The sequence below is a fragment of the Miniopterus natalensis genome, chromosome 11 (assembly GCF_054644295.1).
Source record: "Miniopterus natalensis isolate mMinNat1 chromosome 11, mMinNat1.hap1, whole genome shotgun sequence".
Taxonomy (NCBI): domain Eukaryota; kingdom Metazoa; phylum Chordata; class Mammalia; order Chiroptera; family Miniopteridae; genus Miniopterus; species Miniopterus natalensis.
In genome coordinates this window covers 11,471,642-11,498,264 of record NC_142091.1, presented here as the reverse complement: position 1 = coordinate 11,498,264, position 26,623 = coordinate 11,471,642, and the positions used below count along the sequence as shown (strand labels likewise).

Here is a 26,623-nt window from a genome sequence, read left to right as displayed (position 1 = left end):
CTTTCAGCCCAGGGAGTGTGAACTTGTTCTTGTCAAGGTTACTAATGACCTTTATATTCCCAAACTCTGGTGGGCACTCTTCTCTGCCATATTTTACTTGGCCTCCAGGCAGCATTCATCACAGTGACAGATCCCTCCCTTTCTCAAGTGTCTCCTCTCTTGGGCCTGAAACTCTGCTCTCTCCTAGATGGCTTCTTGCCTTTCTAGCACCTCACCTCAGTCTTTCTGCCTGTTTTGCGTTCTCCACTTTGAACTCAAAAAATTGTTGTTTTTCAGGATATGGACATGGGCTTCCTCTCTTCTCTCCCCACGTTTTGGCTGGGTGATCTCATCCTTTCCCCTGGCTTTAGATATCAATCACCCTGATGACTCTGAAATTTATATCTCCTTCTAAGACCTTTCTTTACTGACTTCCATACTCACATCTCACCACCAACTTGACATCTCCACTTGGATGTCTCACAGGTAGATGTGACCAATCCAAAGTCAAACTCTTCATTTCCCTTCCTCTTCAAGCAAATCCTGCTGCCACATTCTGCACCTTGACTTCTCTCTTTCCCACACTCATCAGCAAGTTAATCTCCACCTCTCTCCATCTCCTCTTCCCCGGATTTTTGCAGTGGTTTCTAACTGGTCTCCCTATACCCACTCCTGCCTCCCTATAAGCCACTCTCCACACAGCAGAGGGAGTGGTTATTAAAACATGGACAACAACTCATGTCACTTTGCCGCTGAAAGTCCTTCAGGGGGCTTTTATGAACTCTGAATAAAAGACAAGCTCTTTACTTTAGCCTTAAAGGTGGCTCAGATGTGCTATTTATGGTTTGTCCCTCCCCTGCTTGCTCCTTGCATTGCAGCCACTCGATTCTATTAGTTTCTAGAACCACCCAGATTTTTCTGACCTCAGAAAAATTTTTCTTTGCACATTCCTGGTATGCACCTCCACATGCTCTGTCCAGGGCTGGGCACTTCTCCTTCTTAGGTTGCAACCTACCTGTCACCTCCTTGGGGAAGCCTTCTATGATATAAACTAGAGCTCTACTATCATTCTTTACCAAAGAATTCTGTTTTTTTCATGACTCTAATTACAGTTTGTAATTATTTTAGTCTTTGTTTAGTTGTCTTCTTGACAAGCCTTTAAACACGTGTTCATTTAGTTTTTTTTTATTCCTCACGACTAGGACAGTGCCTTGCATGTGATAGGTGCTCAATATATATCTGTTGAATGAAAGACTGACTGTCAGGCCTGCACTAAGCCCTCTATGTGTGTTATTTTAATTGATGTTCACAAGAAGTCTGAAAGATATATTACTCTAATCCTATTTTATGAACAAAAAAAAACAGGCTTACCGGTGTGAAACAATTTGCCCAAATCCACAGAGTCTACAGGTGAGGAAGCTAGGACTTGAACTTGGATTGTCAAGCTCCAAGACGTGAGTACTCACCCACTTTGGTGCTGGGGTGTGTAGGAGGAAGTGTAAGAGGGAGGAAGGAAGGTGCCGTGTCTTTAACTTAGCTCAGTCTCACTTAGTGATTTATAAGATCTTGACATGAAGATCTTGGCTCCTTTCTCCAGCCTGTTAAATCACTTGTTTCAGAGGGCTTTTTCCAAAGACAAAACAGGGAGTGAGGCAGCCTGGGGTTTGAGTTCATTTCAGAGCCAAGAAACCATTTAAGCCCCTCTTCTCTCTGCTAGCTCACTGTAACTTTCCAAAGCTGGCTGCACAGTTTATGGCCTGATTTCTGTGATCTGATTCTGCTTCATCTCTCCATATCTACACTGAAAAAGGAGATCATCCAAATTGGCAATTTCTGATAGTTCCCTGTGACTGAGTTTCCCATAGTTGCGGAGTGGGATGTCTAAAACATACTCACCTCCAAGATGTCAGCATGCCTCCAGTACTAGCCCAAATAACAACTTTGGGCAAATTAGAAGACAGCACCCCTCAACCTCTTTCAAAATCCCAAAGACCTTTTTCCCCGCAGAAATAGAAAAATACATCTTAAAATTCATATGAACTCTCAAGGAATCCTGAATAACCAAAATAATCTTGAAAAAGAAGAAAGAAGTTGGAAGACTCACACTTCCAGATTTAAAAGCTTACTGCAAAGCTACGGTAACCAAAACAGTGTGGCATTGGCATAAAGACAGACTATAGACCAATATAATCGAATAGAAAGGCCAGAAATATACCCTTGCATATATGGTCAAATGATTTTTGACAAGGATACCAAGATCATTCAATGGGGGAAGGACAGTCTTTTCAACAAATGGTCCTGGAAACTGGATATCCACATGGGAAAAAAAAAAGAAAAAGAAATTGGACATTTACCTTACCCGTACATAAAAATGAACTCAATATAGATCAAAGGCCTAACTGTAAGAGTTAAAACTACAAAACTCTTAGAAGAAAACATAGTGGAAAAGCTTCAAGACTTTGGATTAAGCAATGATTCCTTGTCTATGAAACCAAAAGCACAAGCTACAAAAGGAAAAATAAACAAGTGGGCATTCATTAAAATTAAAAACTTATGTATCAAAGGACACTATCACGAGAGTAAAAGGGCAACCCATGGAATGGGAGGAAATATTTGTAAATCATGTAGCTGATGCAAGGTGGTATCTATAATATATAAAGAACCCCTACAACTTAAGAACAGCAAAACAAACAAACAAAAACAAAACAACCCCTCCCAGCAGATAAGCCAATTTAAAAACAAAGAACTTGAATAGACATTTCTCCAAAGAAGATACACAAATGGCCACTAAGCATATGAAATGCTCAACATCACCAGACATTAGGAAAACGCAAATCAAGACCACAATGGGATACCACTTTACACACGTTGGGATGTCTATTATCAAAAAAAGGGGGATAGGGAGAGAAGAAGGGGGAGAAGAAGGGGGAGGAAGAAGGAAGAAAAAGAAGTGTTGGCAAGAACGTGAGGAAATTGGAACCATGTGCATTGCTGGTGGGAATGTAAAACGATGCAGCCACTGTGGAAAAGGGTATGGCGATTCCTTAAAAACTTAAATGCAAAATTACCATACTCCCCAGCAAGTCCACTTCAGGATATACCCAAACGAAGTGAAAGCAGAGACTCAAAGAGATACTTGCACGCCCAGGTTCATAGCAGCATTATTCACAGCAGCCAAAACCAGCGATGGATGAATGAATAAACAAGTGTGGTGTATTCGTGCAATGGAAAATTTGAAGCGTACTAAGACTTAGAAGAACCTAGAAAACATTATGCTAAGTGAAATAAGACCGTCACAGAAGGACAGATGTCTGTTTCTTCTTTATGATGTAATGACTATTCAAGTTCACAGAGAAGGAAAGTAGAATGGTGGCAACCAGGCCCCTAGAGAGGAGAGGGAATGGGGGGCTGATGTTTAATGGGTTACAGAGTTGGGGAAGGTGGAAAAGTCCTAGAGATGGATACCACTATCCATCTTGTGATGATCACACAACAACATGAATGTATTTAATGCCACAGAAGTGTACCCTTAACAATGGTTAAAATGGTAAATTTTATGTTATGTGCATTTTACCACAATAAAAAAATTGAATTTCTAAGAAATTACATTTTGATTGACAGCTAGAATTGTCTAATGGCTGCTGTGCTAAGCTCCCAGATGCCATTTTCGGGACTGGGGTCATAATCTCCCAGATGCTGGGATGCTCTCAGCTACTAGTCTCCAGAAATTGCCCTTGGCTGACGGGAGCTGCCTCCAGGCCAGGTTGCATTCCCAGGGCCGCCTAAATCAGATGACTCTTCAATGTGAGGATATTTCAACCAGTTTCACAGCTCCCGGGGGCTGACCCAGGCTTTACTGGCCTTCACTGCAGCCCAACTTCTCCCTCTTTCCAACTTCTATTTTTCAGGAAGTTTCTTAGGAAGTATGAAAGCACTTTCTAAAATACTTCCTGAAAAATAAAAGAAAAAGGAAGGAAGGAAGGAAGGGAAAAGGAAAGAAGGAGGGAGGGAGGGAGGGTAAGCAAACAGTACCCCATTCTTGATTCTTTACTTTTGCCTACTAGAAAAATTGTCATGAGAACTATATAAACACTTGGTGAGTGGGATTTGAAAGGCACCTTCCAGTTGTGCAGCACACAACCCGCACAAAGAAGCAGTGGTTCTATGTTGAGCCCTGTCTCACTCCCCTGCTTTGGGGATCCCCAGCATCATTCAGCAAGACCTGCTGATGAGCTGATGTGTCCCCTTGTCCTTAACCAGCACTTGAGCCAGCCTGGAACGGAAGGGAAGGGAAACGTCAGTTTCCTCGGCCCCACCATGCAGAACTTAGCAGTCATTTCTGGGGTTGACCAGATCTGGGATATGAGGGTTTGGAGGGCTCTCTGAGGGCTCCCTAGACACTTTCACTCTTTAGCTCTGTGGCCTTGATATTACCTTCTGGTCCTGACACCCTCCTAGGTCAGGCCCAGCTCTTTGGGCACCTCTCTGTGTCCTCTGTCTCTCCTAACCCCAGGTCACTGTCCCTTGCTTGATCTTAAGCTGCTGTGTTTTCCAGAATGCATTTTGCTGTGTCAAAATTCCTGAGTATCTGTGAGCTCTGGGATCAGGCCTAGGTCTCCCTGTCAACACCACCAGGAAAGAAACCCTAAATGTGGAAAAATATTGACCAGGGCTCTTTAGTCTAAGTTTGTTTTTCAAGTAGTCTAAAGTAGACCATAATGCGGTGGCAGTGGGTGGGGAGTTAGCTACCGATTTAATTTACTTTATAGCCTAACAATAAAAACCTCATATTAAAAGAGGAGAGAACAAAACCCTTTCAGGCCTCCTTCTCCCTCAAGCTTGCCCTCCTGTCCTTGTCATTAAACATGACATTGCCATTATCACACTGTTCCTCAAAAGGGTGGTGGAACCCCTTCCTCCTTCCTGGCTGAGCTCCCCCTTTTGTCCTGGGACAGTGAAGTCTTCCATCCCCACCTGTCCACGGGAGGCTGCTCTCTCAGAGGCACCAACGGCTTTCCCAAAGTCAAGTCCTTCTTTGACCACTTGGAAACTTTCTTACCCTTAGACTCGGTCATTATATGTTTCAGTTCTGTTTCTGTCCCTCTGACCACATTTTCACTATTGCTTTGGCTGTTTCTTCTGCCTAGAGGTTAAACACTGATGTTCTCTGGGGTCCCCTCTCCCTGCCTGTGTGTCTTCCACACATCTCCACTTGGATGTCCCTCGAACATCTCAGAATTAGTTTATCGGGGGTGGGGAGGAAACTCAGTCATGTTGAAGTGAGATAGGATTTCCACACCTGCCTACATTGCAAAGCTAAAAATAGGGACATTTGGGGAGAAAAATAGTGAGAAATTTTTTAATTTTACTGACAGGGGCTATAAGAATGGAGGTTTGCCAAGAAAGGTGTGTTTCTCACTCTCGGTAAAAGTTAGAAATAAGACAGAAAAAAAAGTTATAAGTATTTTGGGTGTCCCAACCTTCACTTTTTTCCTTTCCCCTCAAGCCTGTTCTCTGTATTTTCCCTTCTCTCAAAACCTCTTATTTAGGAAAGAGCTTAATTCTTATTCATGTAAGTTTATAAGGCTTAATATGGTAATTTCACATGTTAGCAGAAGCTCCTAACTGAAGCCAAAGATGCTTAAATACAGCAACCATTTAAAAAATCCACACAATCCAGTGTACCCAGCACAGGGCTAAACATAGTAGTATTCAATAATTATTTATCAAAAGATGTGCAAAAAGCATTAATTATATCATCAACCTCTAGGAACAATCTCAATCTCCAACAATGGGGAGCTATAACCATCAATATGAAGAAATATTACATAGCTATAAAATGAGTTCAAAACCCTTTTTCCTGGCCTGGGGAAATGCTTATACTAAAATGTTGGGGAAAATAAACAGGATTTAAATTGCTGCTATGCTGTCAATTATAAAAGCTGTGTGTATGTACAGAAGACTGGGAAAGCCTGTGGGTATCTCTGGAATCTGTGGGATTTGGTATTTTAGTTCCTTCTTTCTACTTTTTCTGTATTTATGAATTATTTATGATTGGTATGAAATAAATATTACAAAAGTAAATGCTGTGGAAGATTGATTTGCAAGAAGTACGTTTCAGGGGTTATGGGAGCCACCGTTGGCTGGTGTGGCCTGCTTGGCCTACCCAGCACACGGAGAGGAGATGCCAGCAGCCTCTCCGGTCATGGCCTCTGGCTGGCCTGGCCGCAGACGACAGGGTTTTGAAGAATGGCACGGCACTGGAGAGCGGGTCCTATAAAGAAAAAGGGAGAATGAGGTGACGTTGGTGCATTGGTGCTTGGCACATGGGCAGCCTCCCTCGCCCACAGCTTCCCTGTGCCAGGCTAGCGGGCTGGTCCAGCCTGTACCACACCCTGAGTCCCTGATTCTCCCTCACCTTTTGTTCCTGAAACACTTAAGCCTTGCTCAGGTGCTGAAACGTGCTTATTTCCCCCCTGCTTGCCTACCCTCTTCTGTCCGAAATGCGGCTGTAAGATTAACCAAGCCCTTCCTGTTGGTGCCTCATTTTACATGAATATCTTTAAGAGTTGAGGTTGCGTGCCCTGGCAAGAAAATATTATTTAACATCGTGCCTACCATAAAACCAACACAAAAAAAGCTTGGTGATGTTCATGAAGAGACCACAGATTTCCACATTTATACACGAACATTCTCCTTCGCTTCTTTCTGGAAATAACCTTCTAAACATCCGCGTTTTCTTCTTGAGTCGCTTCCCACCTCTTTCCCCTGAGCTCTGTTGCTTCTCTGTGGGAGAGCAAACTTCATAGTATAAACAAACAAACAAAACCAAAAAAACGAACCCCCGCAACAGCGATCCCCATCCCTCTCTTAATTTCTAATTTCCTGCACTTCAAAAAAAAAAAAAAAAGTCCTAGACTTACCTTGTGTTTCAAGGATCTCAGACTCTCTAATGGAGAGATTCCACAACTTCGAAAACCTAACGAAACCTGGGATTTTGTTTGTATTACGTGCTGTTATTCAAACATCCAGCCTCCTGATTGAGGAAGGCTGGCGGGCGGGAGGGACCGCGGCGGCGGGGGCGAGAAGAGCGGGGGAAAAGCAATCGCGGCCCCGCCGGAGGACTGCGCGTGAAGGAGCCCGCTCCGTCCGGGCGGCTCCAGGCCGCGTTTTGCAGGCGGCCGCATCTGCCTCCCGTGTCTCTCTTACCTCCTTGATGTTCGGCACTATTTGTGGCCGGCGCGGTGGAAGGACACAGTGAGGTTCTCACCCCGCCCTCCGCCCCCCGCTCCCATCCCCAGTTCCATCAAAGCAAACCCGGGCCAGCGCAAGGATCTCCGAGTTGCGAGTGTGCTGAGGCTGGGACTGTCACTCATTCTCCGCTCAGCGCGTGAACGCAGCTCGGCAGCCGCTGGCAGGAAACAATTCTGCAAAAATAATCATACTCGGCCTGGCAATTGTCTGCCCCTAGGTCTGTGGCTCCAACGCCGTCCACACTCGCTGCGAGGAGGGGGTGCACAGACTTTTACCGCGGCAAGAACATCCTTCCCAGCCAGCAGATTACAATGCTGCAAACTAAGGATCTCATCTGGACTTTGTTTTTCCTGGGAACTGCAGGTACCTTAAAAAAAATAATTCTTCTTCTTAATCTGATTTGATCATTGCTTTCTTCTCCCTGCTGGTCCCCCGAGGGACACTGTTAGTTTGGGTGATTTTACGGGTGATGTTCGTGGAGCTGAGGAAGGAGCGCGTCGCCCTTGCCGTCCTGCCGAGCCCCGTGCCCTCCCGGCCGGGCTGGACCCGGGCTGCCGGCCCGCGCGGCGAGCGCCCGGCGCCCCTCAGCCGGCCGCCTTCCACTCCGTGCGCCCGGCCCTGGGAGCGGAGCCGCCGGCTCGCGGGGCCGCTGGGGCTGCCCGGGGATGGGCAGCGCTCCTTCCCCGGTGGCCGGCGGCGGGCGACGCCGCGGCCCGTGCCGCCGCCGCACGGAGAGGATTCCGCCGGGCAGGGGCTTGTCAGCTCGGGCTCCGGGAAGAGTGAACAATGAAGCCGGGGCAGCCGCCCCACGTTATTCCCCAGGTCTAATAACGTGGGGCTCGCCGCCTCCCCGCCCCCCCCGCCCCCCCCGCCGCCGGGGGGAGAATAACGGTTTGCAGAACGGGGCGGCACGGGCAGAATCTCAGGGCTGTGCGGTGGTATCGCACCCCTGTCGATATGACGTTAGTTTTTTATTTTCCAAATTGCTGGTTAGTTGCAAAGCCTGCTTTTGCCCCAGAGCTCGAAGGGATGGGAGGGTCGAGCGGCGCGTTTTGACAGGAGGAAGTGCGGAGGGGCGGAGGGCGAGGAGGGCGTGAGCCGGGCTTCCCAGTGTGCGCGCGTGTGCGCGCGTGTGCCTTCACACGCACCGAGAGCCCAGTGTTCCTCGGTGCGGCGCGAGAGAAGAATGGCAGGTAGCCACCCGAGACGCCTCGCCCCGGTCTCCTTTCTTTGGGCGAGGTTCCTGGTCCTTGCAAAGTGCGAACAATAGGGAGCTAGGAGGGAGGCGGTAGTGATGCCGCCGCGGGTGGCGGGTGCTTCGCCGCCGCCCAGCGAGCCTCCGCGGCCGGGGGGAAGGTTTATTTCATGCTGGGTGTTTCCATCCCTGCCTCTCGCTCGGATTCCTGGTGCGTGCCCACCCTCCCCTCCAGCTGCTTCCCCCACCCCTCCCCACCCCAGGATTGGCGACTTGGCGCTGCTGGACGGGATGAGGGAAGAAAAGGAGCGGGGACCGCAGAGAGCTGGGCGGGGTGGGCGGACATTCTGGGCGGGGGGCGTGTGCTGGGAAGTCCCGTAGGAGAGCCGCGCCGAGGGTGCCGCACGTCGCCGTCGCCGCCGCCAGCTGCCGCTGGAACTGCCCCGAGACCCGCGAGCCGGGCCGGGGGCGCGCGCGGGACGGGCCCGGGCGCACCCGGCGCGCCCCCTCCCCGGGCGGCAGGGGAGCAGCGCCCGGCCGCCGCCGCCCGCCGGCTCGGTGCCTCCCACGGCGACCAATCAGAGCGAGGCTGGCTGGGCGGGAAGCCGCGAGAGGCTTTCGTTGCGGCGTGGGTGGCGGCCGGGAGCTGCCGGGACGGTCCCCGGTGCTCGGGGCTAACGGTCTGCTCGTCCCCCCGCCGGGAGGAACCCCGCCCTGCGGCCGGTCCCCCGCCTCTCGGCGGTTTCCGAGCAAATAAAATGGAGTCTAGGTGGTCGCCGCGCGGTGCTCGCTCGCTCGCGCGTCTTTCACGCGGGATCGGAGCCTCCCTCCCGCCCGCGCCGGCACACACACCGGCGCCGCGTCGCTCCGGCCGGGCGCGCCGCCGTGGAGGGCGCGGTGGCCCGGCGGGCGGACGCGCGCGCGCTGACCAGCCAGCCCGGCCCCGGGGCCGCGGGAGGCGGGGCGGCGGGGCCCGCAGGCGGCCAGCCGGGTCCTCGCTGCTGGGTCCCGCAGCCACCTGGCTGGGGGCTGCTCCGGGCATCCCCTTTCCGTGGTGCCTGTGGGTCGCCGTGGCGCGACCCCCGGGAGACGGGGTTTGCTGGGACCTCCTCCCATTTCCGTGGGAACGTGACGATGGAGCCCCAATCTTAGGCAGGCCCTTGGGGGAGCGCCAGGCGGTTCTTTCCATCATGGCGATGGGTGTAACCCTCAGGGTTTGGATGCCCAGGGAGTGACAGGGACACACGCCCAGGGATTCCAGGCTAGGGTGGTCCCTGCTGCCCAGGCGAGGGTGAAATTCTGACCCCTGGTCCCTGCAGGGAAAGTGTCCTCATTCCCGACCTTAGGACCAAGAGGATGGGCAGAAGGCAGACCGTGAAACGCATCCAAGGGAGCTCAACAAAACAAAGAAGGTGAACCGTTTTCCAAAGAAATACTTATTGTTTCTACCGTAGCTTTTTTTTTTTTTTTTTAAACTGAAGAATTCCAGTCAGAGGGTCAGTACAAAAATAAAAACAGTAATACACACACACACACGCACGCACACACACACATGCATTTTTGGCCTCAAATGTGGTGTCATCTCCAGGGGCAATGGTAATTCAGTCTCTCTCCACTTGGTGCATTTGACACGTTAGATGTAAGGTGTGCTAACTTAATATACCAAAGAATCAGATCTGCCGGCCCCTCTTATTTTGGTGTCTTCTGCTTTTTAGGAATAAAGTGAAATGTTGTTGGATTACAGCAGTTCTGGATGTTTTGTGGAAAAATTACTTGATAGAATGATCTAGAATGGTTGTAAGTCATATGTTTCTTCGGTAATTTTACAATTCTCTGCCAATCTAACTTGCAAAAATCAAGAAATGGAGAGGACTGCTTTTTCGAACAAAATAGCACCAGAATAAGAACAAAGAGCACCTGTGCTGCCTCACTAAAGATAGACAGTGCTTATGTGTATATATATAGTGTGTGTGTGTGTATATATAATGTCCCTTGCTAAACAAAGATGCGTTTCAGCAAAGTTTGCTGTGAGCACAATTATGGTGAGCTATATTTTTTCATTGATTTTCATTTTAAGATCAGAAATGTGTCTTTCTGAACAAAATTTAACTGAATGCAGTAAAGCCATATTTAAGAATGTGGAAAACCTTTTACAACTCTATCCAAAAACCAAAAAGTTGATTTTCTTTCAGCAAATGTTAGCATATATTAAAATATTGAAAATAACTTATAATTTATGTGAAATTCAGCAGAGTTAAACAAACAGAATATAACCCAGACCTTGTAGAAGTGTGGCCTGTCCTTTAGTTAGTGGTTTTTCAGTTACTCTTCCCACTACAAAGCTTCTAAAGAGCTACCAATTGGACTGAGTTTTCATTAGTCTGAAACTCACATTTTTAAAAAAATCCTCACCCGGGATGTGTTTACTTATTTGAGAGAGAGAGAGAGGAAGGAAGAGAGGGAGAAAAACATTGATGTGAGAGAGAAACCTGGATGGGCTGCCTCCCTACACGCCTGACCAGGAATCAGCTTGCAACTTAGGTGTGTGCCCTGACCTGGAATTGAACCTGCAACCTTTTTGGTATACTTGAGGATGCTTTAACTAACAGCCACCCGACCAGGGCTAAATCAATTTTTAAAGACGCTCTCCCCTCCTTCCCCCAATAGATTCAACCAGTTGACTTCTCTCCGGATACCTTTACCCAGGATCTATTTTTTTTTTTTTTTAAATAATGCTAGAACAGCAGGAAATAGCAGGACATTTCCTTGTTCAATAAAGGAGCTTCATCCAAGGCTCTGTGCTAATTAATTGAACTAAAGATGTGTTGATTTAACTGGTGACTCCTGAGCTTAGTAGTTCAAGAATTAAAGTAGTAAGTGTTTGCAAAAAAATGATGGTGTGGGAGTGCTTTTCACAGGGGCTCTCTTTGGGCTTCACCCAAAGCAGCACTAAGAGGGGGAAATTAGTCACATGGAACCCCTCATTTCTAAAAGTTTTGCATAGTGCTTCTCTTTGGAATACATTGATCATTAAACCTCAGATAGGTAACATGTAATTTAATGTAAGCAATCTATACCTATATATTTCTGTCATAGGAAACAACATCTTAATTGCCTTTCAGAATAAATAGCACCATTTTGTCATTCAAAAACTAATCTTTAGACATGACAGATGTTTTCTTTTGCCACAAAACTCAGTTTCTTAAATTATAGACAGCATCTTGTCAACTTTATGCTGCTTGCAGTATGGATTTGGGGATTTCTGATCCAACCACGTAATTTTTTAAGGCGACACAGCCATTATTTAATATTAGTTTGATGAATTTCCTATATTTACATTTTCAATGTTAAAGAACCGTGGCTGCTCTCCAGACTGAAAGTGACTTCAGTGCCACTGGCCGACCTCCAGAGATATTTTACAGACAGTCCTTCCTGTCTTAGTGTAAAATAAGTGATTGACTACCTGTTGCTAAAGAACAGTTTGAACTTTCTCGGCCAATATTGAGTTTGTGGTGATGGAGAGCAGAACCAGTTGCCAGGCAGGGGAGAAAGGGACCACACCTGCCACCGTCAGTCTTCTGGGAGCAGTCAGCCTGGGCGGAGACAAAGGCATTTAAAAAAGGTTCTCCTGTACTATTTAAGCATGGTGAGTTTTTGAGTACACAAATACTTTGTGGTATCAAAAATAAATATTTTAATATATATTCCATAGTTGATCATTTTTAGTTTAGTAATCTAACAAGTACATAGGCTAAGAAACGCCTGGAACTTTCAAAGAAATGGCAGCAAATTACAGATAGCGTTTTACTAGTTTTGAAAATGGGTTACAAATTAGGCACAATTGAAAACATGAATCGACTGACTATATAGTAATAATGACTATTTGAGCTTTGACTTAAAAAAAGCTAAGGCTATGATTCCTTTAGTTAAAAAGGGAGGAATATCAGTCAAATTCCCAAGAGGATTTTATATACCCCTTTAAATACTGAACTCAGCAAATCTGAGGAGTGTTGTAAGAGATGGCCTCTTAGGAAGAGGGAAATGCCCCAAGGCCTTGCTGACTCCTGACAGTGAGGTCTCTTAGAGGTCCAGAGATTTTAATGAGAACACAATGTAGTGAGACTACTATAGATATAATACAAGAAGGTGCACTTACTACTGTGGGGGCAATAAAATCCAGAAATCAATCTGAAGGTCACCGACATGTCACCTCTAGATTTTTTTGTTATTAACACTTGGTGCCAAACCTTAAAACCTTTGCTGATGTAAAGGGATGTAAATTACTTGGCATTGCCAGCGGTGCCGCTGTCCCTTCCATTTCCCTCTGGAGGCTGCCTTTTGATGTTGGTCTGGGTGCCAAATGACCTTTCAGGCAGTTTCTACACATTACTCTTAAGGCGCTCTCAGCCACGTCTACGCGCAGACGCTGTTACGGGTTCGGGTTAGGACGCCACACCCTTCTCTTCTTGCTTGTGTTTAGCTTCCGAGCAATCAGAGACTCAAAGAGGACTACCCTAAAAGGATGAGCCATTTGGTCTATCTCGTGTCTGTGTGTTTTTGAAAAAAGATTTTCATAAACCAATGCATTCTTTCCCCCCCAGATATATGTAAATATGCTTTCCTTTGAATTCAAAGTTTGCATCACTGATGTGACTTGAAAAGCCTCTGTATAACCCGTATTCTACTATATATTCTCTCTAGGACGTTCTGATTTGTAGCTGCAAACACTGGCAACATCTGACCCTGTTTTCTGTTCTGTGTAATTTCTGAGATAACCTGTAAAAAGGCTTTTAGTATCTGATTACCTCACCACTTAGGAATATTCTTAGTAATGCCACACTGTTTGGTATTATGTCACATTAGCTAACAATCAACCCTTAAAGAGTGGAACAAACATGTGTATTGAGTGCCAGCTTTTTATCATCAGCTCTGTCAAGGAACCCTAGAAGTAGTGCAGCATAGAGGCGAAGAGTGGCCCAGCCCTAGGTTGACAGTCCAGCCGCATATATCCCTGATTAGCTGTCTGATCTTGAGCAAGTTCTTTAGTCACTTAACTTCTCTAAGCTTCAGTTTCTTCTGTGAAATGGGAAAATTAGCAATGCCTGTTGCAGTGAGTGTTTTAGGATCATAGGATGTCTGTGCGTTCAAGCTGTGTTTATTAGTGAGAAAGAGGGATATACGTGGATTTAGAAGAAATAATTATTCAGACAGTGCTTTCTTCTTAGAAGGACTCAAAACGGATATTACGGGAACATGACCTCTTCAGTGATTAGAACTAGACTTAAAAATCCATTGTTAAATATGTCTGCTCTATCATGTTGGTTATGGAAACTTTAGGGAGAAAAGTGGTCTCATTATAAGGTTGAAAGTCATTAATTAGCACATTGAAAGCCCTCTTTAAGGAAAATAAAAGAAGAACTCATTTGCTTTTATAAAAAATTAGAAAATGTATGATTATGAAAACACATTGTCAGGTCCCCATCCCTCCAGAGCCATGAGAGGAGCCCGTGCAATGGAGGGATCTAGCCAATGTCTGACCCTATGTGGGTCTGCTTGGGTCCACTTGATGAGAATATGTGCTAATTGTTCCTGCTTGTTAGACATGTACCTCATCGAGGTTGTTTGAGTAGTGCAGCAGAGAGTACAATCATGTATCAGAATCCAAGTTTTGAAAAGAAGGAGCTATTTGACCTTTATTTTACAGAAAATCTGAAGTGAGATCTGAGGTGATTTAGTGTTTCTCACTGCTGATATTTCTGTAAATTATAACTGGAGTGAAATAAATTAATTGCCCTTATCACTCAAATGTGTCATACTTAAGTGCCCTCTTGGGCCACCGACTTCAAGGCAGGAAGCGGTTTTACCACCTAAAGGCATATGATATTGGCCAAGACACAGAAGATTTTATTTTAGCTATCTAAGAGGACATAAACTGGATATATAATACCAACAATTATAATCATCACCATACAATTCACAGAGTTTTTAATATGCACTATGTCATTTAATCTTCATATTATTTTTTCAGCAACTGTCTATTGAGTGCTGGGCACTGGGAATATAGTGTTTAACACATGAAACGCACACTGTCCCTGTTTTCATGGGGCTTCCAGTCTGATAGAGGGATATAGACTTTAAACAAGTAACACACGCACATATTTATAATTACATATTTTGATCAAAACCGAGGAAGGAACAGGGCACTCTGAGAGATTTTCAGGGGAAATCCACCTGTGACTGGCTGGTTGGGGAGGTGAGGAGGTACCATTGGAAGAACTCTGTGAAATGGGGAGGACCGATGGTATTTGCATCTTAAGGATGATTGATTGACTGCTTAATTCACCAAACATTGAATCACTACAGACATTCCTGAATTCCTTCATTCAGCAGCCCTTCTGAAATCTTGAGAAGGTCAGATAGTTTCAGGAATTGCACTGGACTTCAGGTTATATGGTCCGGTAAGAAACGCCTCTGTCTTTAAAGCTTGCCATCTAGTGTGGGAGGGAGACAGTCTACACTATAAATAGGGACATGAATACAGGTCATTGGAGCACAAGGAAGGAAGCAATTAGCTCTGGCTGGGACTCCCCCAGCCGGGCGTGGGCGTGAGTGTGCCTTTACTGGATGGAGCAGGAAGAAGTGGTGACTCAGGCAGAGGTAACACCTTGAGTTATGAGTAGTACAGTCCTTTAGGGGAACAGTGCGGGGAGCAGAGGTTAGGAGAAAAAAATTCTCCAGGGCCAGATTGTGTGAGGTCTTGAAATAGAAACTGGGTGAGAAAGGTTAAGTGACTTACATAGGTGAAGCCTATGTAACTGACAAGAGTTGGCTGCAATTCATCCTCTCCTAGAGCCGGATGGCGCGCCCCGCAGCATCAGGATACATGCACAGCCAATGTGCGCTTGCTGGGCTTCTGCACCGCGTCCCCCCAAAGGGAGGAGGAGGGGAGGGCGGAGGGGCAGTTTCAAGAGCTTTGGAGTCTGATGGGTCTGGGTTGAGTCCACTGACTGTAACTGATGTTCTGCAAGTTGTCGCACTTCTGAGCCTGCGTCCCAGTCTGTAATATGGGGGTGGTGACACTCCCATACGGATTTTGGTGAGCTTAAGTAAAATCACATATGTAAAACAGGTACTATATGATAGGTAGTCAGTATGATCTTTTAGAAAGTTCGTCTTGAATACAGATTAATTTCTGAAACGTTTATTAAACAGGTGTACTGTGAGCATGACATGCAGGGTTCTGTGCTGGTCCTATGGAGGGTCTCAGAGAGTTGGGGAGAAAACTTTAGTTGGGACAGTTAGGATATCATGAAAGGTACTATGTGAATAAGTACCTAAAAGAAGGAGGCAGGTATTAATTGTGAAAATTGGTTAGAAAGGCAGAAATCATCTTGGTTGGTTTTAAGGTCTGAAAAAAGTGTGGAAGATCTAGTGTTTGATTGGACCTCACACACCTGGGATAAGTAGGGAAAGGAAGGACCTGCTTCTCTGTAGGAGGAGAGGGGCCCAGCTGGGTAATCGGTATTGAAGAGCAGTGAAAGCAGACTGGCTATTGGTGCAGGTCTTATTAAAATCTTAGATGCTGGACAAAGGAGACAGGTGTGGCTGAAATGTCAGAGAAATCATTTTTAAAAACATTTACAAGGATGGTCAGTGATATCAATTAACGTCTGCTGTGCTGGGCTCTGTGTTTGATGCCAGCTGTGAATTAGCAGAGAGATAAGCAGGAGCAAGTTGGTAGAGATTACTGAAGTACTTAAAAGGAGTTTGGGTTTTATGTAGCAGCCACAATAGTGGCTGGACAAAGTAGTAGATTAGTTAAAGGATTTTTGTTAGATTACCTAAAATGGACTAGGTGATGGAGAACCCAGAGGCTGGGAGATAGGGAACCAGTTAAAACTGGTTTAAAGCCAGTGAAGTCCAGTGAAAGTCTCTTGCTTTGTGTGGTAGGAAGACTTATGTGTAGGGAAAGGCCTAGATTGAAAGGATTTGGGTTCGATACATGAGAGTTAAATAAAATAACATGTGAAATGGATTGCAAAGCAAAATACTTCACAACTGTACCTTTTATTAATAGACTCATAACTAAAAAGACTTATAAAGTCAAATTTTATGTACCAGAGGGGCTTGTTAAAGAAATTCAACTGTGGTATGTTTTAGAAAGCAGATACTCCTGGAAAGATACACTTGTAATGGCTTTGGATAGGATAAAAAGGGCACACAGCTGAGATGTTAGAGAGGACAGATCAACCAGCAGAGGTAGTTGCTAGGTCCAAAATGGGCTGAGTGACAGAGAGAAAAAACTTTTGTTTCCGACCTAAAGGAATGAAATAATCGTGGTACTGTCCTTCTGAGGGGGAAATTGAGAAAAAGGGCTACCTTTGATGAGAGATGGATAACCTGTTTAGAAAAAATCAGGGCGCTGTAGTACCTTAACTTGAAGGTCCGCGTTTTTCAGCTGTGGGTAGTGAAGTCTATGTAGTTGGCGTCAGCCAGCGTTGAAAGAAGTTAGGAGGGAAAAAGACGGAACGGAAAGGAAAAGGGTGTCTCACGTCATAAGGGTTAGTATTGTTCGGTGAAACTTTCGCTGACCAGGTTGTGATGGACACCGTGTACCTGACTGTGGCTCAAGTCCAAAGAGTGTGAAGGCCGCTGTCGTGGGTGGAGGCGTACAGGACTAGGAGGGAAAAGCAGCCTGCCCTGCGGAAAGGGTACAGGACGGAGTGCTTCGGGCTTGGCAGAGGGGAGCGCTATTGACAGCAAAAGTGCTTACTGGGCATCTGTTAGCTGCGGGTGCAAACCAAAACCCCAAAAACTCGAAAGTAGAGTACCTGGGCCCCAGGGAGCCCCGCCAGGCAGCGCCCAGGGCCACGGGTGCGGCCCCGATTTCAGGGGCAGGATAACGATGCCCTGGGCACAGGAGCAGGGGGTTGAGCAGGCCCCTGGGAAGGACTGAGCTCTGCGCAGAAGAGGGTGCGTGTTCCGGAGGAGCCGGAGGGAGCCCGCCAAAGGCCAAGAGGCCCGAGAGGCACCGCTCCTCTGTCCTTTTATCCCCTCTCCGTGGGGGGAAGCACCAGGAACTACAGGCAGTACACCGGGGGGTCTCCATCGCACCCCAAGTATTTAAGCTATAGTGTTTGTGTAGCAACCAGGGTGATGTCTTGTCTGTAATTCAGAAAGTGATATTGAGCAAAAGGAGGAAACCAGAGCCTAGTGACATGAACCTGTGGGTTAGAGAAGGATAATAATAGTAAGTAAAAAAAAGTTGGAAACATGTTATTTATAAGTATAATCCCAATTTTGTTTTAAAAGATCTCTTTCACTGTTTTAGACTGAAAGAAGATAAATTTTTTATACTCTTTGACTTTTCTAATGAGCTTATGTTGCCTTTGTTCAGATTTCAAAACAGCATAATAAAAAAGTGGGTAACGATATTTAAGGGGGTTGGAGTAGGAGAACATGAGGCTCAAGCAGAGGCTGGGTTATTTCAGAGGAGAGTGGTGAGCCGAGGGGCATTTCTGGTGCATGGTGCAATTCAAGTTGAGTCAGAGACTGAAGAAAAGCTGAGATCCAGGAGACTTGACCCAAACGAAGAAGAGGTGTGAGGCTGAAGGAAGGCCTCACAGTGAGGGCCATCAGGGCACATGTAACTGCACAGTGGAAAAGAGCCAGGAGAGAGGGGAAAGGCGATTTACAGACCTTGCAGAGGACAGCGGAGAATGGGTTCCTTTGAGAAGAGTTGAACACTGTAGAGGGTTTTCCCCCAGTGATTTCATTCATTATATGAGAAAATAATTTTTAGACACCTTTTATCTTCTTGCATCATTGCCCATGATATTCATACCTTGATTTCTATACCTTTTAAAACTCTTTTTGCAGTTTAGTTTGTTCTGCATGTTGGGTGCATTGTTTTTATCAGATGGGCAAAGGAGTGGGGATGGTTGTGATTGACTGCTTTTCTAATGTTTGTATTTATTTATTTATATTTTAACTGCGAATGTCCATTCTGGCTGTGGAGGAATCTGTCAATCACTAGTTAAGCTGACTCTATGGGAATTGGATTCAGGGTACAATATGGCAACCTTAAAGATCTGTTGTCATGGGCAGGAGAAGATGTAAATCCATTACAAGCTCTTTGATTTGAGTTTTAATTAAAAATTATCTTTCCTTTTTAAAACTTTATTTTATTTTATTTTATTTTTATTGTTGTTGTTATTACAGATGTCCCCCATTCCCCTCCCCCTGGTTCCCCTCTTCCCAGATCCTGCCCTCCCCTCCCTCTGGCCCTCACCAAGGAACTCTTACCTTTTGCGAGAGCATGTGTGGACCTGGAGATTATTATGCTAAGTGAAATAAGCCAGTCAAAGACAAATACCATATGATCTCACTTTTCTGTGGATCTGATGAACAAATTCTCTTACTTTCTTAATTTAGTATCTCCTTTTGGTGGTATAGAGGCACTGCACATTGTAGGGGGCGCCTTTGACATTGAATTTGCATTTTGAAAGGTGACTCTTCTGCTTTCCATGACCTTGAACCAGTTAATCTCTCCAACACTCAATTTATTTATATTTGAAACAGAGATAATAATACCCACCTGATAGGGTTGTTAATGAGGAGGAAATTAGGCAATTTATACAACTGTCTGGCACATAGTAAGGTCAGTAATGTTTTTTCATTTCCCTTCTTTCTTTTAAAGTTCACAGTGAATAGATGCACAACTAATGTTGCTTTTAAGTATTGATTGTAATTAGAATGACATTTTTTCTGTTTATTTTTCATTTTCTGAGAGTTCTGGACCACCATAAGTTATTACTGAGTTAGAAATGCCCTGGCTGATTGCTTAGCTGTTTTCCTTCTGTGAAAGCAAAGTTTAGTAGATCTTGATTTTGAGAAAAGGAGTTTTTTGTTTTTGTTTTTTTTAAAAAAATATATCTTTATTGATTTCAGAGAGAGGAAAGGAGAGGGAGAGAGAGAGATAGAAACATCAATGATGAGAGAGTCATTGATCAAACCTGCAACCGGGCATGTGCCTTGACCGGGAATTGGAACCCTGATCACCTGAATCCTAAGTTGATGCTCAACCACTGAGCCACGCCCGGCCGGGCTGAGAAAAGAAGTTTTAAAAACAAATTGATTTATATATTGTACTTTCTATTTATACAAGGTTAATATTAAACCTGTCAATTCACCACAACGGTGGTGCCACAAGATTTGGTATATTTAAATAATGGTCCTGCTAATGATTATGATCATATTAGTAACTCTTCAATTGGTGACTCTTAATCTGAAAGTTATTTATCTGGCAACCTTTATTCTTTGGAACATGAAGAATGAAGAATTAAGGGAAAGAAGCCTCTGAATAGCCAAAGTAGATATCCCAAAGTCCATGCACTGAAATGAAGGTACTTGACTCATAGGTAAGCCCTTAAACTTTTATTCACAAAGAGTTCATATATTTTTAATTAATTTCCTAGCTTCTACCACATTTATAAAGACTCCTAGATTTAATTAAAATCAAGGAAATGTGACTGCTAGGTACAGGTATACTGATAGTAAGAAGATATAGTGACTTGAGTGGATGGAAAAATTATGAAAAGCAGACTCAAGATCACAAAAAGTATATCAGTCTTTGCCATTTACTATTTGGTTAAAAAGAATGCCAAGGGAATGACTGTGACACACTGCGGTATAAATAATGGGCTTTCATAATTAAACTTCACTTGGAAGAGCCAACGATGGCCCGCCAGAGCAGCAGGCAACAATTTTATGGATTCATTTATTGAGCATGTGTCTTTTGTGTTCAGCTCTGTGCTAGGTACTGAAGGAGGTGTGAAATCAAGGAGTCACTGGAAAAATAAAACAAACATAAACATTGGCAGCATTGACTTCACCAATGGCAAGTAGGAATGGAAGCGGTAATACAATTAGTGTTACTCATCTGGAAAATTCACTCAGGAGACATTCTAATCCCCAAGGATTTAGGACAAAGGAGAATTCATAGTTCATTCTTTAGAATGATTTTGTTGTATACAGCTTCTCAGCTTGGTTTAAAGTCCACAGCTATTTATTTATCATTAAGAGAAGGTGGGTCAGCCAATTTCTCTCTTATCTGCTAAATTATAGGAAATATATCTTGAGATTAAAGATCTCACCTATTTCAGCAATTGGAATTAATTTGTTGTCATTCTTTCTTTTTTTCTTGAATTTAATTTTTATTTTTAGCAAAATAAAATGTCTACATTGTTAAAAAAGTTAGTGTTATGACTTGTGACAAAACACATTAGTCTCCTGCTACAACCCTTTCCTACCCTCCTCACCCATCCAACCTTTGATTTTGATCCCCACCAAGAAACATTTTCTACACATTTTAGCTGTTTCTATTGATATTATTTTCTCTATTATTTATACTTTCTTAATTTTTTAGGTTTAAGTGTTATTTATTGACTTTTTCCTCTTACACAGTACCTTGGCCTCTTACTATCTAATAATGTTTACAGTTATGACCATGTGAATATTATTCACACTGAGCCTTGAACAATTCTGTGATTTTATTCCCTTTCTCCATAATTTTCTGGCTTTCCTAGAGTTTACAGTGGCCTCAGTTTTCCTTTGATTAGCATTCTGCATACTCATTACTAACTAATTGTCAAGCACTCAGGCTGAAGTGTAGACCCACCCTTGATATGCTCAAGCATGGTTATTTTCTTTCTTCCCCAGGGATGTCTTAGACTTTACTGTCCTTCTTGAGTCTAGAGTTGGTTTTTCTAGGCTTGTGGCAGTTAGTTTATATTAGCTTGGTGTATAATTCTCTACACTGGAAATTATTTAACCTAAGAATTTTGAGATGTTTTCTGTGCTTTTTACCTTTTAGTGTTTCAGTTGTGAAGTCCAGTCCATTTTAGTTCCTGACACTTTGTGTGAAACTTGTTTATTTTTCCCCTAGAAAATTTTAAGACCATCCTTTGGTTCCAGTGTCCTGAAATTTCAGTGATTGCCTCGGTGTAGGTCTGTTTTGATTGACTGCAGTAGATTCTCAGTGGACCATTTTAGTCTGGACATTCATGGCTCTCAGCACTGGGAAATGTTCCTATATTATTAATTCAATATTTTCATTCTCTTGTTTTTTTCATGGAGCTCTTATTCAGAAGTTGGACTGATTATCTAATTTTTTTTATCTTTTCGCTACTATTATTTATTTTTTGCTCTTTCCCAGTCCCCCCCATTTACTTCCTGGGAGGTATTCTCAGTTTTTGCCAATCTTTCTATTGAATTTTCTGTTTTGCTAATGCAATTTTAATATCTAAGAGCTCTTTTTTGTTGCTTGAATGTCTCTTTGATAACATACTCTTCTTATTTCTTGATACAATATCTTTTATATCGCTAAGTACATTAGAAAATTTCCCTTGCTTTCTTTATCATCTCTCTGTCCTCTTAATTTCTCTTTATTGTGTTACTATCTTCCTGATGTTTCGTATTGTTTTGTTTCATTGCTCTAAGTTTAATTATCCTGGCTCTGTTAGTGATCAGGATGGAGACACTGACTAGCTGTGGGGAGCTGTGTGGCTGGGCCTCACTGCAGGGTGATTGTGTACCTGTCCTCTGGCTGGGGGTCATCCACTCCTCATTAGTACCTGCATTTTCTCTTGGACTGGCCATTTTCAGAGAATCCAACACTTTTCAGTTTACAGGGTCTAAGTCTGACTGTGTTTTTCTCTAAGATGGGTTGGAGAAGTGCTTTAGACGGTATTTTATCCAGTACTCAAGATTTCATTAAATCCTGTGTTTAGTGCCCTCAATAATGCCCGGAATCCCCAAGAACAAAGTCCCTGGGGTTGAACTTCTCCAGTTAATAAAAACGCAGTCTTGCTGGCGTGAAGATGAAGGCGGGATGGGAAATGGGACACATGGGCTCTGCCCTCTGCGTGTGTGTGTTGGGTTGAAGTTAGTGCTTTGAAGGGGTGGTGGTATGAGGGGAGTGTTGGCTTTAATTTTGGAGCAGACTGTGAGAACGCTCTGATGACCCATCTCTTTCAGGGTCCATAATTGCTACAAGCCAGAGCCGATGTTTGAATCTTTTATCTCACGTGTTTTAGGATGGAGGTTTTGAGATTGAAAGAAGCCTGCAGAGTTCTTACAGGCAAAGGTAAATGCTCCAGGCGTCATCAAAGGCAAAGACCTAAGAAGATGAATGGTAAGGCAGCTTCAAGGGAATTGACAATTCAGAGAGTTAGGGCCAGTCTTGGAGTTTTGAAGAACCTTTTCTGAACTAAGGAGTCTTCAGAAGATTGCAGGGTGGCCACATTTTCTGGACGTAGAGACATGGGCTTGGCAGAGATGCTGTGACCAGGAGAAGAGCAATTTTGTGAACACTTTTGCAAATGGCTGTGTCCTGGACTTATTGGGTGGCAGGAACATTTACTAGAAACATTCACTCAATTGAGTATTTATGGAATAACTCCTGTGCTCCGCGTAGTTGGTTTAGGAATTAAAGATAAAAGATGAATATACTCAGTAGCTTTGTAAAAAATTCTAGACCGTTTTCTAAACTGTTTTGGTTACTCCATGGAATGATAGATACCAAACACAACCTTGAAATGTCAGATAAAGACAACTAAAAGTTATTTATTCCTTTCTCAGATATCTCCCTTTTGTGTATCTAATATAAAGTTATTCATGACATGTTTAAAATTTAAAATTGTCATTAAAGAAAGACATCTGTCATAATGAAGCAAAAAAGGGACATTTTGTGATATTTCAATAAGAGTTTGAAAATGAGTCCGTTAACTGCCCTAAATTACTATTTGAGGTCGTTTTGAGCTGAATTGGCTTTGGAATTAGAATTTAAATTACCGGTCAGACTCAATTAAGATAACTGGCCATGCAGGCAGTTCATTTCCCCTTCCTTCTCATAAAAAGAATATTTTTATTACTTATACTTTTTTACAGCCAAGCTAGATATAGGCATTATTTTTTAGAAGATAAAAATGTTGTGCATTAACTGGTTTAAGTATTTAAGAGTGGTTTTGTATCTAAACAAGAAACTTGAATAATCACTTATTATTTGGTTTTCTAGAGATATTCCCAACAGATGCTTTTGAAGTCACTGGGAGGCAAACCAGCACATTATTCTGAGGTGTATTTTGGCTGCCTGGTGCAATACTAAGAAAACAGCTGTCACCAACAGCTTTAGACGGTTAAATAATTTTATTTAAATACCATAACAATAAATGTATACTGGGGGCTATTTTAAGAGGACAAATTATAAATGTGTATAATTTAATAATTTATGTATGCATTTTTAAATATTAAACTTCTGTGACAAGTGGGTTTAAAATGATATACTTTAAAAACTAAACATGAAAGATTTAAAATGATGAGTTCCATTGTTAATTTAGTCTTCACTTTCATCTTTTTATTTATTTATAAATTAGAACAAATAAGTGTATTCTTTTTCTTTTTCAATGACAAATTTATTAATTTAGAATTGAAAAGTACAAAAGAAGAAAACAATTTAAACCTACAACAAATTGGGTGGGAGTAAATATGGAGTTGGTTATGTATCTGATGCTGTCTGGAGAACCCATGTGAGGAAGTGACTTGCAGTGGTTGGATGTTAGAACTTCACAAGGAAACGAAGGGATCTTCACTGATTTACTGGTATTCCTGAGATGATATTAATATGCATCTTAAAGCAAGACAGATGGTCTGTGGGTATCACGATCCACCATTCATTGGCTGATAAGAGTCATATATCCTGGGATTTGGGACTGTTGGTGAAAAGATGAGTTTGATTTACACCATACACAGTATTTACCTACAAATATATATATTTTAAATCTTTTGACTGAAATTCAATTTGAAGTCATAAATCTCATTCATATCCAGCATCTTATAACTACAGAGTTTTTTTTTACAAAAAATGAATGTAAAAATCAAATTTACATTTTGATGTTTAATACATTAATTTAAACAATCCATATCTGGAGCAAAACATTTAAGTTGTTGATTTTTTTTTGTTTAAACCATTAGGTGGAAATGTTGGGTAGTTGTATGATTGGAATCTTTTTGTGGAACTTTGCAGGTGGAGGTAGAAAAGCTATAGTGATGACACAAGGGACAGTTTTATTAGGAAAGAGCTAACATCATACCTGGTAGGTTTGAATTTTCTTGGATACGTTGGTAAAAGTCACCAAGGAAACATGATTAGAAATGCTCCTTAAATTTTTTTATTGAGATGATATGTGCATATGTATGTAATCTGTGGTACAAAGATTCCATTTACTTTGTAACATTGTTTAATTGAACAAATTTTATTTGATTTTCTATCAAAACATAGCTTTATATTGAATTTAACAATTTGGAAAAGTCACAAGTTTTATAAAGATACATATAAGTTAGATGGTTCATTATTAAAAGGTAATTGCTTGTTCTTATTTTGAATTTATAATAGATTTTTTTAAATCCTAAGTTTTCCAAAGATATGTGCCACACAGATCACTTGCTACTTAAAAATGAAATGTAATTTCTTAAAAAGAAAGTATCGCTTCAGTCTTGTTTCATACATCTCAGTTTCCAAGATTTGGGGGGGAAATTAGTATATTGAAATCAATAGTTGACCATGCTTTAAATGTGATACAAAGGGTTTAAAAACCTAAACCGTCATTATTTACAAAATACTGGCAAATTAGAGCTAAAGCACTTGGTGTTATTGTGTAATCTCCTGTTTAAAAATAAACAGTGCAAATAATTGTAGAAACCTCTGGGTTTCCAGAAGCTTGGTGGTGGTTCCTCACATCCTACTGAAAAGGCTCTGTCTTTGCATATTAATCACGCTGTGAAAGGAAGCCTGCCTTATTTGCATTGTGCCTGCACTAAGAAAGCCAATCGTGCGCCTGAGAAAAATGGGGGGGTTGGCATTGTTGTTCTCAAAGGCTTTTTATTCCATTCAAGTGGAAGAATCGGCGCAGTGTTTTGTGGAAGAAGAGTCCCTTTGGGCCACTGCGTTTGGTGCGGTGCAGTCCCAGGGTGTTGGGGTCCTGAGTGTCGGGGTGAAGAGGGCAGTGCCTGACGCAGTCTGTGCTCCTGCAGGGCTCCGTAATTTTGTAAGCGCCTCTTCTTGTTTTGCATCCCAAAAGAGTTAACTGGAAATTCAGGCGATATATGCAATATTGGAGATCTCAGGAGAATTAAACATGAACCAAACCCCCCCCTGAATCTTAGTAGTTTGTGTTTTGGAAGTAAGGTGGGGACACACATTATAAAATTAAGTAAATTATGTAGCAGTACTTTTTGAGAAAATACGTGATTTAGTTAACACCTTAAAGACATAATTTGCCCCCTAAATTGATTTTAAATGACACATTCGAAATTATCTCTTCTGATGTCATCATTTTTGCTTCATTTATTTTAAAACTTATTGGTTGATATAAACGTTGAGGACAAAACAGCAGAAATGTACTTAATGTTACTGAGGCTTCTTTCAGTAGGATCTTGTGAGATGAGCTGCTTCTAATGTGTCTCTGCTCCCCCGGAAAACACGCCTCCTTCCGAGGCCTCTTCCTGATCAGGCTCTTGCAGGTTCTCGCTGGTACCAGCCCCTTGGGCCAGTAGACTTCTGAAACCTCAGCATGCACATTAGTTATTTTGAAGTTCTGTTATTTTGGGCTGGCCTAATGTCCTTTATATGTTTTTAACGTCTTTAAAAATTTTGTACAGTATATGGCATTAATTAGACTTTGAATTTGACAAGGGAAGGAATGTGCTATTTTCTGTGTACACATATTATGGTAAAATGATTATGTGTAATCATGGAAACCAAGCTCATTGTTCCACATGATTTTGTTAAGTATTGGAAGGTAGTTAACCGATTGAAAAGGATGTACACAGGTCTTACTGAAACCACTTGGCTAAGGTATATTTACCTGTCAATGTACCTACATTTCATTGCCCTCTTTAATATTGCATGGGTTTGGTTATCTGACAGCTGAACACAGATCCTCTGATGATACCATTTATATTTCATGTGAATTGCTTTCTGCAATATTCATGTATTGTGTTTAACTTGGGCTTATGAGGAGCATTCCTTGGACTTTAGTGTGTATTTGGGTTGCTGTTCTAAAGAATACAAGTAGCCAAGATGTAGTTTAAAAAGGTAGGACCATAAAAATTGGACTGGTGGAAGAAAAACACAGG

General features: G+C 42.9%; 1 protein-coding gene across 1 annotated transcript in view; it reads left to right on the top strand.

Moving 5' to 3' along the window:
- Positions 1 to 7,275: 7,275 nt before the first annotated feature.
- The window catches only part of NCAM1 (neural cell adhesion molecule 1), a 304,418-nt gene continuing 285,070 nt past the window's right edge, over positions 7,276 to 26,623 (top strand). The window contains exon 1 of the mRNA XM_087821538.1: positions 7,276 to 7,596. Within this exon, the coding sequence (XP_087677664.1) occupies positions 7,545 to 7,596 (52 nt within the window). The 5' untranslated portion in view covers positions 7,276 to 7,544. The remainder of the gene's footprint in view (positions 7,597 to 26,623) is intronic.